Source organism: Girardinichthys multiradiatus, chromosome 2 (assembly GCF_021462225.1).
Source record: "Girardinichthys multiradiatus isolate DD_20200921_A chromosome 2, DD_fGirMul_XY1, whole genome shotgun sequence".
Lineage (NCBI taxonomy): Eukaryota > Metazoa > Chordata > Actinopteri > Cyprinodontiformes > Goodeidae > Girardinichthys > Girardinichthys multiradiatus.
Window position 1 is genome coordinate 909,869 of NC_061795.1, and position 13,228 is coordinate 923,096.

Genomic DNA, 13,228 nt, shown 5'->3' on the forward strand with positions numbered 1-13,228 from the left:
CACTTCCTCCAGCTCCTCCAGGGGGAGCCCAAGGTGTTCCCAGGCCAGCCGAGAGACATAGTCCCTCCAGCGTGTCCTGGGCCGTCCCCTGGGCCTCCTCCCGGTGGGACGTGCCTGGAACACCTCCCGAGGAAGGCGTCAAGGAGGCATCCGGTATAGATGCCCAAACCACCTCAACTGGCTCCTCTCGATGTGGAGAAGCAGCGGTTCTACTCCGAGCTCCTCCTGGATGGCCGAGCTCCTCACCCTATCTCTAAGGGAGTGCCCGGCCACCCTACGGAGGAAGCTCATTTCAGCCGCTTGTATCTGGGATCTCGTTCTTTCGGTCAAGACCCAAAGTTCATGGCCATAGGTGAGGGTAGGAACGTAGACCGACTGGTAAATCGAGAGCTTCGCTTTTCAGCTCAGCTCTCTCTTCACCACAACGGACCGGCACAGCGCCCCCATTACTGCGGCAGCCGCACCGATCCGTCTGTCGATCTCCCCTCCAACCTGAAGAGGACAACCACCCTTTTTCAGTCGAGAACCATGGCCTCGGACTTGGAGGAGCTGATCTTCATCCCAGCCGCTTCACACTTGGCTGGGAACCGCCCCAGTGCATGCTGTAGGTCTTGGCTAGAAGGGGCCAGCAGGACCACGCCATCTGCGAAAAGAAGAGATGAAATCCACTGGTTCCCAAACCAGACCCCCTCCGGCCCTTGGCTGCACCTAGAAATCCTGTCCATAAAAGTTATGAACAGGACCGGCGACAAAGGGCAGCCCTGCTGGAGTCCAACATGCACCGGGAACAGGTCCGACTTAGTGCCGGCAATGCGAACCAAACTCCTGCTCCGCTCGTACAGAAACCGGATGGCCCCTAGTAAAGGGCCCCCGATTCCATACTCCTGGAGCACCCCCCACAGGGCATCACAAGGGACACAGTCGAATGCCTTCTCCAGGTCCACAAAACACATGTGAACCGGTTGGGCAAACTCCCATGAACCCTTGAGTACCCTGTAGAGGGTATAGAGCTGGTCCAGTGTTCCACAGCCGGGACTAAAACCACACTGCTCCTCCTGAAGCCGAGGTTCGACTATCGGCCGGACTCTCCTCTCCAATACCCTGGCGTAGGCCTTACCAGGGAGGCTGAGGAGTGTGATCCCCCTGTAGTTGGAACCCACCCTCCGGTCACCCTTCTTATGAAGGGGGACCACCACCCCAGTCTGCCAGTCCAGAGGCACTGTCCCCGACCGCCACGCAATGTTGAAGAGACGTGTCAACCATGACAGCCCTACAACATCCAGAGACTTGAGGTACTCAGGTCGGATCTCATCCACCCCCGAAGCCTTGCCACCGCGGAGCTTTTTAACCACCTCGGTGACTTCAGCCTGGGTGATGAAAGAGTCCAACCCCGAGTCCCCAGCCTCTGTTTCCACCAGGGAATGCGTGAGGGCAGGATTGAGGAGATCCTCCAAGTACTCCTTCCACCGGCCGATAATGTCCCCAGTCGAGGTCAGCAGCTCCCCATCCCCACTGTAAACATTGCTGGCGAAGCACTGCTTCCCCCTCCTGAGGCGCCGGACGGTTTGCCAGAATCACTTCGAGGCCAACCGGTAGTCCTTCTCCATGGCCTCACCGAACTCTTCCCAGGCCCGAGTTTTTGCCTCTGCCACAGCCCGGGCCGCAGCACGCTTGGCCCCACGGTACCCGTCAGCCGCCTCAGGAGTCCCTCAAGCCAACCACAACCGATAGGACTCCTTCTTCAGCTTGACAGCGTCCCTTACTGCCGGTGTCCACCACCGGGTTCTGGGATTGCTGCCGCGACAGGCACCGCAGACCTTACGGCCGCAGCTACGGGCAGCAGCATCGACAATAGATGCGGAGAACATGGTCCACTCGGACTCTATGTCTCCAACATCCCTCGGAATCTGGTCAAAGCTCTCCCGGAGGTGGGAGTTGAATACATCCCTGGCCGAGGGCTCTGCCGGACGTTCCCAGCAGACCCTCACTATGTGCTTGTGCCTGCCAAGTCTGTCCGGCTTTCTCCTCCTCCAGCAGATCCAACTCACCACCAGGTGGTGATCAGTGGACAGCTCAGCCCCTCTCTTCACCCGAGTGTCCAAAACATGCGGCCGAAGGTCTGATGATACGACAACAAAGTCGATCATTGGCTATTCCTTTTTCTCTTAAAACCTACAGTCATGCCTTGTTGGGTCTGGTGTCTCTCATCTTCCTCTTGACAACAGCCCATAGCTTTTCTATGGGGTTCAGGTCTGGGGATTTTGCTGGCCAATCAAGAACAGGAACACCTTGGTCATCTACCTAGCTTTTGGTGCCTTTGGCAGTGTGTGCAGGTGGATATAAAATCAACATCTCCATAAAGGTTGTCAGCAGAGGGAAGCATGAAGTGCATTGACTGGACTTCAGCAAACACAGTAGACCAACACCAACACCACTGGCTGTGGAAACTTCACACTGGACTTCAAGCAACGTCAAGCCTGTGCCTCTTCAATCTTCCTCCACACTCTGGGACATTGATTTCCAAAGGAAATGCAGAATTTACTTTAATCTGAAAACAGGACTTTAGACCATTGAGCAACTGTCCAGGTCCTTTTCTCCTTTGCCCAGGTAAGCCGATTCTGACGTTGTCTCTGGTTTAGGAGTGCCTTGACAGGAGGAATGCAACATTTGTATCCCATGTGTTGTAATTATAAATATATTATTTAATATTTCATAAAATAATATTTGGGTCTGTTAAGGGTTGTCCTGTGAATACCAGCCCAGTAAGGCGATGGTATTAGGACAAAATAGAAAGGTGTGAGATGAGCTCTGACATTATTGAACAACATAAACTCTGCACATATATGGAATAAATTCACACAATTTATTAAAATACAAGAATTTATTAACAAAAATAAGTCAACTCAAAGTCAAACATATTTCAATTAACAAACTCTTTACTTTGCTAAAACAATTCAACTAAACTACCAAGCAGAATTAAAGAATAATGAAGACTAATGTGCTATGTACAATATAAACAAGTTGATTAAAGATGATTGATAATTATGACCAAAAGAGTGATGCAACATTACCATGCAATGTTTATGTTTGAGAACCAAGGATTATCTTGAAGAATCTGGAAGTGAAGTTAAGTTAGTCTTGGAACCAACTTAGACAATAATCAGCAAACATTTAGACAACCATTCACAATGCAAGATCAGATTAAATATTATTTTAATAAAATAATGTTTTAATGAATGATCTGCTGAATAAAACCAACCTTCTGGATGACTAATTCTCAGTAGTGTTTAATTAGCTGCCTTTATTTATTAAAATAATATTTAAAGAAATATTATTAAGAAATTAGTAAAATAATATTTAAGGAAATATTTTGAAAAAGATCCAAATCTTTCTGGAGAAATGGGGCTTAATGGTGTTTGCGTAGTTATCAAGTTTAGTAAAATGATGTTTAGGGACTATTATTTTACTAGATTGAAAACCAACAACCTTTTTGGGTAAATGATTTTTAGGAGGAAACCACGTGTTCTTAGCTGTTAGCAGTTAAAGTTAACAAAAGAAGCTTGTACCTTTAAAATACCATTAATAAAAGGGTTGAAATGCATAAGGGTGGATGGCACGTTATGGCCGATCTTCTGTGTTTAAAATCACCTTTTAAATAAAGTTTTTCTTAACTTTAAATCAAACACAAACACAGAACACACAAATTGAGCACATGTCCTGAGCAGATAATCTGCTAGCACTAAGATGGCTGAGTTTCACACAAACAAAACCAAACTTCATAAATTGAAAAAATGTTTAGATCAGTTCATTCTAAATTACTTCTCTCTGCCCAAACTTAACCTCTCAGGTGAACCGTACTGAGGAAAAATTGTTCAGGGCAACAAAGTTTGAAGAAGCATCTGCAGTGAACAAAGGGTTAGCTGCAGCTGACCTTCACAGCTGTGGGGTGGGGCGGCTCGTTTTGTCGGCTAAACTGCACGTTACTGCTGTAACCATGGTGATGCGGTCCCGTTGTCCTTCCTTCAAACCGGGAAAAGTGCTCCACTCAGCATTGTAGAAACAGAGTCTCTGCTGGGAACTCTCTGGAGCACAGTTTGCTTATATATATGGGATACACAAACACCAATTCATTCCTACTTAACTTAGTGCATATGATTGCGTGATCGTATGACACTCTTGGATCCAATTTGAAGAATTTATGTCTGTTTGCCAGCAAAGAGACATTTGCTGTGCTGGAAGTAGGTTAATGCGGTTTATTTTGAAAGTTCCAGACAAGTTCGTACTGGACTTTCATGTCCCCATGGCTGTGGTCCCAACACATGTCTACCATTTGTCTGTCCATTCCTTGTGAAGCTCCCCCAAATTCTTGAATGATTTTTGCTTGACAATGCTCTCAAGGCTGCTGTGCTCCCTGTTGCTGGTGTGCCTTTTACTGTCATACTTTGTCCTTCCACTCAATTTTCTGTCAATATGCTTGGATACAGAACTCTGAACAACCAGCTTTTTCACAGTATTCTAATTTGAAAAGACACTATGTTTTAGGTTTCTTTACCTGTAAGGCCATAATTATCAAAAATTACAAGAAAAATAGGCTTGGAATATATCACTCTGTATAACGATTCTATATGAGTTTCACTTTCTGAGATGACTAGCAAAAACATGGCACTTTTATGCAATATTCTATATTTTTAGATGTGCCTGTACTTGATGGTATTGTGAACTCAAGAGAACCAAATACTGAAAATGAATCAGATGGTGCTTCAGGAGAGTATTAGTTTAAAAGGTGTGCACACTTATGTAACCAGGTCACTACACTTCAGTTGAATTGCACAGAATAAATGCCACAGTATTTGAAAACTTTGTTTTAAATCACAAATGTGTCATTTTTAACCAGGACTTAAGACTTTTACAAGTCACTTTAAATGAATGGAAAAAAAAATCCCACATGCAAGGGTGATGGGCCGTTGACACACTGAATGGATCATTATCCATTGCAGGAAGGAATTAAAGCAATGTTAACCAATGAGGTACTACAGATAGCAATGCTTTGAGCTTGGGTCATTTGTATGGTTAGAATCTTAATATCTCACTTCTGATTTAAATAAAATCTAGATTTAATCTGGGGCTCGGATGAGCACAACGTCCACTTATCATAGATACAGATTATTCAGCAGCCACTCTGGCAATTCCTCCTCTGATAGATGGGAACATTTCAGGTGTTGAGGTTTGTGTATGTGAAACACTGCAGATTTCAAGAAAAGTAGAAAACATTTTTAATTTAAACATGCTCATATGTACAAAGCAACACAGAGCTTCTTCTGCCAAAGCTTTTATTAACAAACCGTAGAAAAGATGAGTTGCTATGAGCAGAATGATTGTAAACAGTCCATTTTACATCTTTATTTTTAAGCATATAAAAGACTAGAAAAAAATCCAAAAAACATTCACAGAACCACTTAAGGTCCAGGTCAGACCACATCATATAGGGCATTGTGTCAGGCATCAAGTATTAAAACAAAAACATGCATTTATCAAAATCAAATAATGCAACAGTTGGTGGCATCTAAACTAATCTAACAATTGTAAAAACGTAGATGAAAAGCTTGTGACGCGACAACCCAAGATTGTTGACATTAAAATTATAACCAATGAAATCTTAGCTCTACATTTACCAGAGTGTTCTGTCAATAATAGAGCCATTCAAATATATTAAGGAAAATTAACAAAAAGGACAAAGTGATCAGAAGAAAAACATCTTAATCATTCACTTTGACAGTTAAGATCCTGTCACAATAAATCAAACAACCATCCCTTCACTGAATCCATCCATTTCCAGCAATATTACAAGAAAAGAAACTAAGAATTTAAATAGACTTGAGCTTGGAACAAACAAAACATCGATGCAACCATAACCCACCACAATGTGACATTTTTTAAATAAGCAGCAAAACACAAAGTCAGCAAAAAAAAAAAAGATGAGCTCAGTGAGGCAAATAAACTGGAATAATAAAAGCAGAAACTGCCATTTTTTTAATATCTCCCATTACTAAAGAGAAATAGTTTCAAAACTAGCGTTGCGGATTTTGTGTTTTGCATATGCATATTACAAATATACAATAAATAATTATATATAAAAAGACACCCATCACCATTTACTACAGCAGGGTTTGGTCATTCATTTTGCATTATTATTTTCACCATTAGTGTCAATGACAAAAAAAAAAACCAAAAAACACATGAAGGCATTGTTCATCAAAACCAGCACTTTATCACGCAGCTTCCTGAATTCTTTGGCTACATCTGCCCAGATAGGAATCAGGGCAGACTGTCACTGCTTTAAGTCGTGTTTACTCATAAGGCACAAAAAGGTTACATTTTAAGGCAGCTCCAGAAGATCAAATCACACCAACATACGTCCATAAGCACCATCACGGTCGAAAAGGAGTGGCTCCCTGCATTGTCATGGGCCTTCTTATTATTCAGTTTTCAGATTGGCTCCGTTCTTCTGCTCTCGCAGCTTCCTCCTCGTCAGGTATCCTGTGCGCTGAAGGCGGTTCATTCTGGCGCCAAGGAAGATAACAATGCTGCTTGGTACCAGCCTGGTGGTCACCCAACCCTGCAATTAACAGACATGTGTTTACACTAGACACTTAACATTAAACTACAACCGTTATCAAGCTTCTGTGTAAATGAACAAAGCATAAATGTCTTTCTTCTTCTTCCTTAAAAGATTCATTGGAACCAGTTGTGTGCACAAGCTGTAATTCATGAATTTTCTGTAATGCATACAGGGTCAGAAATATACATAAAAGCTCAAATGTAAACATGACATCACCTTAATAAATATACATCGAGATTTTGGCAATTGTAACATGATATTTGACGATTGCAAAAATTCGTGCAGTTGATTTAATTTAGTTGGTTTCCTCGCACAGATTTAACCATGGTTAAAGTTTCAAAAAGGCTTCCATTCTGGAAGCTTAATATTAAGCTACTTTAGCCATCTGAAAATTAATCATTGTGCTGTTGGAACGCCCACCTGTGTCCAAATCCCAAAACACCTTACCCAAACTGTCACACTCAAAAGAATATTTGTTCAATTAGTTCAGAAACCACCAAGGTGCATGAACTGAACATTGCCACAACACCATTGTCACTGTCCATAGTGAAGTGGCTTTAACATCAACATGAACTGAGAGGGGGTGACCATGAAATTAGCACCAAATAAATAAACAGCAACCTCAGCTGAAAATTATAGCTGTCCATATGGAACCTGAATGCCTACTGGCAGAGTGTTCTGGTCTGATGAGACAAAGATTTAGCAGTTTATCCACAGTGATAAGAATGCATGGAAGCATCAGAGAGAATGGCTTTCAAATCAAGTTTTAAGCCTCTATACAACTAAGTGTACCAACAAGACAAACGAACATCGAAGCTTGCTTTAAAATGGATAGAGCAATCTAACATTAAGCTTCTGGACAGGCCCTCTGAACTTAACACCAAAGAAAGTTTGTGAACTATGCTAAACACCAGAGCTGGGTGAGGAAACCGAGGTAAATAAAAGCCTCCAACTCTTTTAACCAAATATCAGTTTACATATTAGGGCCTTTATGTATAATTAACTTTGCATTGATTGTAGAAAGTTGAACTTGCACACCCAAATTGTGTTTTTAAAAAACATTTAAATTGTTTGCACAATTCCATCCAGGGAAAATATTTTTTAATCCATCCTAAAAAAAAAAAAAAAAAAAAAAAAAAAAAAGGTCCAAAATGTTAGAAACGTTTTCAAGCATGCCTTTACTCTAAACATCTACAGTAACTGAGAACAGTTGACTTGTAATTATATTCAGTATACTCCAGGCATCCCGTGTCAATGGCTGTCAGTATTTTGTGTTTCCAGTTCCCTTTTCCTTACCATGACAGCGTGAGGGAAGTAGCCATTGGTCTGGCTCTGCAGACCCACAGTATTAAGCTCAGCTGCTACATAACGCTCTGGGGTTGGCTTATCCAGGGTGGGCTTCCTGATGCGGGTCATTTTGGTTGCCACAAAGAAGGGGAGCACACTCTAAAAAACAAAGAATGTCATGTGAGAAGGGCTTAAAAATCAAGGGGGAAAAATGGTTTTCAACTTGTTAGACAGAACTACTCATGAACCCTTTGGCCACAGGGTAACCTATGTATACTGCAGTGTTAAACCATCATTTTTCCCTCTCAGTCAAATGGTTACATCAAAAAGCCCTAAGCATGGTGTAAATCATAAAAAAAACAAAGGTAAGGAGCAAAATAAAGTAGTGATTTAGTTTCAGCACACATTGTCTAAACCAACCTGGATGATAATGCCCTGCCGTCTGTACTCCTCATGAAGGCCACGGGAGAAGAAGTCCACAAAGGCCTGCAAACAGAGGCATAGATGATGGCCAAATCTTTTATCAGCATTGAAGAGGTCACAGAAAGAATGGCAGGAGTGATTTTGGACTGATGGTACTTAAAATATCAGTTTCCAGAAGCAGTTATTTAGTTTTACATATAACCTACAGAGAGAAAATGGTTGGCATCCATTATAAAGTTGTGTAAAAAGTCTTAAAATAAATGTATTTTACCATATCATCATCATCTCATACTGAAAAACAATTACTGCCATCTTATATTTTAATATAGGGGTATCATCAAGGACACCTGTAGACAAATATAAAGGTGTAGGGTAATTGGAGTAATAACCCTCATGATTTTCTTTTGCCGTTTTTGCCGTCCTAGGGTTTTAAAGAGTTAATGCAGCTGTGTACTAAAACAATGTCTCCAGGACCTTTGGAAGACAAACAAGCCCACAGAATCACATATCCTCCAACACACAAAACAGGGCATGCTGTGCTTTCCCACACATTCATCATTTGTTTTAAACTCAACTAGAGTAGGGGCTTTTAACCTTTTAACCTTCCAAACAACCTGTCGGCATAGAACCGACGTTTGTTACTGAGGTTACCTTTGGAGATTCTTTGGTAACCTTCCTGTCTTGCCCACCGTGATGGCTGAAAAGATAAATATGGATTCTCACCCTGCCTAGTGCCAAAAGAAAAATGTGCCTCATATATTTAAATCTATGAAAAACAAACTATAGGATCACCAATTAGACGTTTCTAGACACTCAACAAAAAAACGTAAACTGAAAAAAACTTAATGGAATTGAATTCATTTTTAAAAAGGAATTGTATGAGTAGAACTTATTGAGCCAGCTGTGACTATATGTATATTAAAAAATACAAATAAAAATCTTGATATTTGATATTTTTCCAAATCAATGTACTCTAAATAAAAGGCTGGATATTACAAACTGCAGCATTAGATGATTTTAATGATTATTACACATCTTTACCAGGGGTGCCAACAACAGAATTAAACATATACCTTGGTTGCAGAGTAGACCGTAAGCAAAGGGACAGGATACATGCCACTGGCTGAGGAGATGTTGAGGATGACACCTTTGGATCTGGGAGAAAATAATTAAGTTCTATCAGTGAATTCAAGAAAATGAAGAGCAGAAAAAAATACCCAGAATGTAAAATATTCAGGGAGAACAGAAGTTTTAGAGGATGAGCTGGAGAATAAAATCTTACAAATATTAAATACGCAATGTTATTTTATACTTCATTTTTTTTCATTTAAAGGCAGATTTGTTTTATAAATTTTGATAATCGTCTGGCCAACAGCAGCCAATTTCACAAAAAGTTAATCCTGGACACAGACCGTGTGGCAGTGGCCGTGCACGTTGCCATGGCAACCTGTTGCTGCAGTGATGTAGTGAAAACACTACAGCCTCACACGGCACCAAATGTGCTTTCATTGCTATTGGCCAGCGGGAATCACATGGAAACGGAGCATCCAATCGGGTCGGAAGAGCACTTTGTGTGAATTGAAAGCTTGTCAGCATTGCGAACAAAGGAGGAGAAAGAAAGAGATGCAGTGATGGGAAAAGGCTCGTTTCTCACCCCCCCCCCCCCCCCCCCCCCCCCACTAATGAAAATCGTCTCGTTTTATAAACATCTTTCCTCTCACAACATCATAAAAAAAATGTTAATTTGTGGAGATCCTCACTGAGGCATGTGCCCCACTCTATCATTCAGCACTCTGCCGTTTAACTGCAGTCATGTCGCATAACATGGAAGCCCCAACTCACCTCTCAACCATTTTGGGCAGCACCAGGCGGGTCATCTAGAAAGCAAGGACAACACCATAAAGCTTAGTCAGTATTAGCAACAGCCTACAAAGAATGGTAACTGAATAAATACAAGGAATCACAAGAAAAAAAAAAAAAAAAAAAGGACTAAAAGTAGCATGATGAGAGAGATGGGCAGAAAAAAAACAGCAGAGAGAAAGAGTTGCGTGGGTGGCGAGCACAGACAGCGTTGGTGTAGTCCATCGTTGCTTTGGGAACAACTGAGACTGCAGGTACCACAGTGGGAAGAGCAGGATGAGAAAAGGAGAAAACAATGAAAGTATAGAAGGCAAAAGCCACAGCGTGGCTCTGGATGTAGACTTGGGTCATGGCATTGATGTACAATTCACAATAATTACAAAAGGTACTGAACAGAATCCTTACCTGGCAGACTGAGGTCATGTTGACGTTGATCAAATTCGTGATAAACTGAAACAGAAAAAGTCAATTCAAGTTAGGATGGGAAAAAATAAATAAAATAAAAACAGTATTTAGAGCCATTTGCTAAACAAAAGAATAAACTTGGCTTCAAGGTGAAAGTAACCCGAGACTTCCATGTGCAAATGTGGATTTACTCACATTTTCCAGATCAGGAATGTGGAGGTAGTATTCAGGGTAGGGGTAAGAGACACCAACATTGTTAACTGTTGAAGGAAAAAAACAAAAAAAAAAAACAAAGAAAAGAGGAAAAATTACTTTACTGATTTCATAAAAACATCCTGGAGCTTCAGAGTAAAAAAATAAAATTAAATAAATAATCCTTTCCACCACAAGGTGGCAGCAAAAACGGCAGACACAGCCACACCTTGCAACCAGTAGAGCACAACTGGTATCATAAAAAGAACAAAGAGTTCCTTAAATGTTCAGCTGAAGAGTACAGCATGAACTCTGGAATCAGAACATCTACAGACAACACAAGTGCTTGGATCATACAACTGCTCCGTGTATATTACATGTTTAAACTGACAAAAAATAATGTTTATTCAAAGGTTTCTAAAGCTAGAGTTTAGGAATTTGAACAGGTAGCCTTCTCCGAAAACATGTAAAAAGTATAAGTGAGCTTTTATTTCTTTTTGGCCAAATGGTCATAGTACCCGATTGAGGGAGTATTAACATGACACGTACCTAAAGAAATCATGGTACTTACACAAAGACAAATTGATCCAAAGTCAAGGTGTTCGCTGTTTCAAGTATTTAAATGAGAGAACTTCACCAGTTTCCTGTATTGGCCGTTAGATAATTATAACCTCTATTCAACAACATTCACAATGTAACCTACAGTATGAACATTAAAACTTTCAAAGTCTATAACAGCATACAATAACATTTCATTTCAGGTTCACATTAAATCCCTTGTGTCTTCATAAAGAAAAAAAAAATGACGTAGTAAAGGATTGTCAGTTTATTGTCTCATTTTTCTTTGCATTATAGGAGATGTTTGTCCTTGCCGTTTATATGGGGTTCATAAAAGGTCTTAATTACAGAATTCCATACTTTTCAGATTCAATTTGGTAGTTTTTCACAGCTTTTTAATAACGTCAGCTTGGAGGTCTGACATTTTTGCAATTCTGAGTTGTAAATCATTCCAAGGACTATAACACATTGGATAAAGTATGTGCTTGATCTTTCATAGAGGAAGCAGCATTGCAGCCCACAAGGAAATGAAGGAATTATGAGATTTTAAAAAATGGGGATTTTCTGGAAACCAATCTTCATCAAATGTGTATTAAAAACAGAAAACGTGGCTCAAAAACACTGATGATGCAGTAATAGACCAAAATTAGCAGGAGTTATTCATTTTGATGTGGTCATTTCTTCTATTTATTAAAAAGTACAAATTCTTCTGGCCCGGACCTCAGCGATTAGAGCAGATTGGCCAGTTAACTTGTGCATTTACAGATGTCAAACTCCAGCTCTCAAGGGCCAATGTCCTACAACTTTTAGATGCGTCTCTGCTTCAAACACTCAAATAAAATAACTTGACTGAACACTGAGGAGGAAATTCAGCCATTTGATCCAGGTGTTTTGGACCAGGGACACATCTAAAAGTTGCTGGATTGGAGTTTGACACCAATGTGGTCCTTTGTAAAACCCTAAAGTGTAAAATGATAAAAATCAAATTCCATACCTTAAAGGTTGCATCTGTCTTTATGTTTGATCCTCTCACTACTTTGAGCAGGACAACAAATATGTAATAATACCGTCTAACCAAAATATAATGTGATGTGGAAAAAGGAGAAAAAACAATCAGCTCTTACCAAGAACACCAATCTCCAGATTTGCCAGTCCTTCTTCAATTTTAGAGTAAATATCCAGTTTGCCAAAGTCAACAGCAATTGTTCTGGTCTCCACTTTAAACTGCTCCTCTGTGAGAAGAAAACAAGAGTTCATTTATTTCTGAGTCACAATTACATAAAAACAATAATAAGAAAATTAAAAGAATGTATACAACTTTGGGATTAACAAAGTATTTTTGAATTGAATCGAAAACTCATGTTCTTAAGATGCAAAAATAAAAAAGGTAAAAAGAAAACAGTGCATGTTTAAGATTCTGCACCATTATGACCAAGTTTCCTAAATTAGACCCAACAGAACAATCCTCTTTCAAATCCGTTCCCAGTCAGTGTCAGACAAGAACTGAAGAGGGTGCTGTGCACCAACAAACCAGAGTGCTGGTCCTCTTTGACCCCTCTAGCTCATGTTTGACATGCCTGCTACAATTAGAATCCATTGTCCAAAGACTTATTTAGCAGAGGGAGTGTTGAGAGGAAAATTGCTGGCTCAGATTGTAGAAGTTGTGAGAGCTTAGCGTTGTTCAAGAAGACAAAGAGAGGGACAAAAACAAAAACTCACATAGTGACTTTGTGAGGTTGTACTTTGGGGAAGCCATTAGAAGAAATCAAGATTCAAATAAGCCTTCATGGAACATAACGGAAATGCACAAAGGTGAAATCATAGGTGGGACAGGGAGGGTTGCCAGGTTACATGTCAGGCAGGCCAGGTTTGTCTGACTAATCG

General features: G+C 40.7%; 1 protein-coding gene across 5 annotated transcripts in view; it reads right to left on the minus strand.

The window, feature by feature from the left end:
• Positions 1 to 5,313: 5,313 nt before the first annotated feature.
• Positions 5,314 to 13,228, minus strand: part of hsd17b12a (hydroxysteroid (17-beta) dehydrogenase 12a) — a 66,594-nt gene continuing 58,679 nt past the window's right edge. For all 5 annotated transcript variants that reach the window (XM_047353462.1, XM_047353444.1, XM_047353453.1 and 2 more), the window contains 8 exons: positions 12,469 to 12,576; positions 10,790 to 10,854; positions 10,595 to 10,639; positions 10,172 to 10,206; positions 9,403 to 9,484; positions 8,327 to 8,392; positions 7,916 to 8,065; positions 5,314 to 6,616 (listed from right to left, as the gene is read on the minus strand). In XM_047353462.1, the coding sequence (XP_047209418.1) occupies positions 6,476 to 6,616; positions 7,916 to 8,065; positions 8,327 to 8,392; positions 9,403 to 9,484; positions 10,172 to 10,206; positions 10,595 to 10,639; positions 10,790 to 10,854; positions 12,469 to 12,576 (692 nt within the window). In that variant the 3' untranslated portion in view covers positions 5,314 to 6,475. The remainder of the gene's footprint in view (positions 6,617 to 7,915; positions 8,066 to 8,326; positions 8,393 to 9,402; positions 9,485 to 10,171; positions 10,207 to 10,594; positions 10,640 to 10,789; positions 10,855 to 12,468; positions 12,577 to 13,228) is intronic.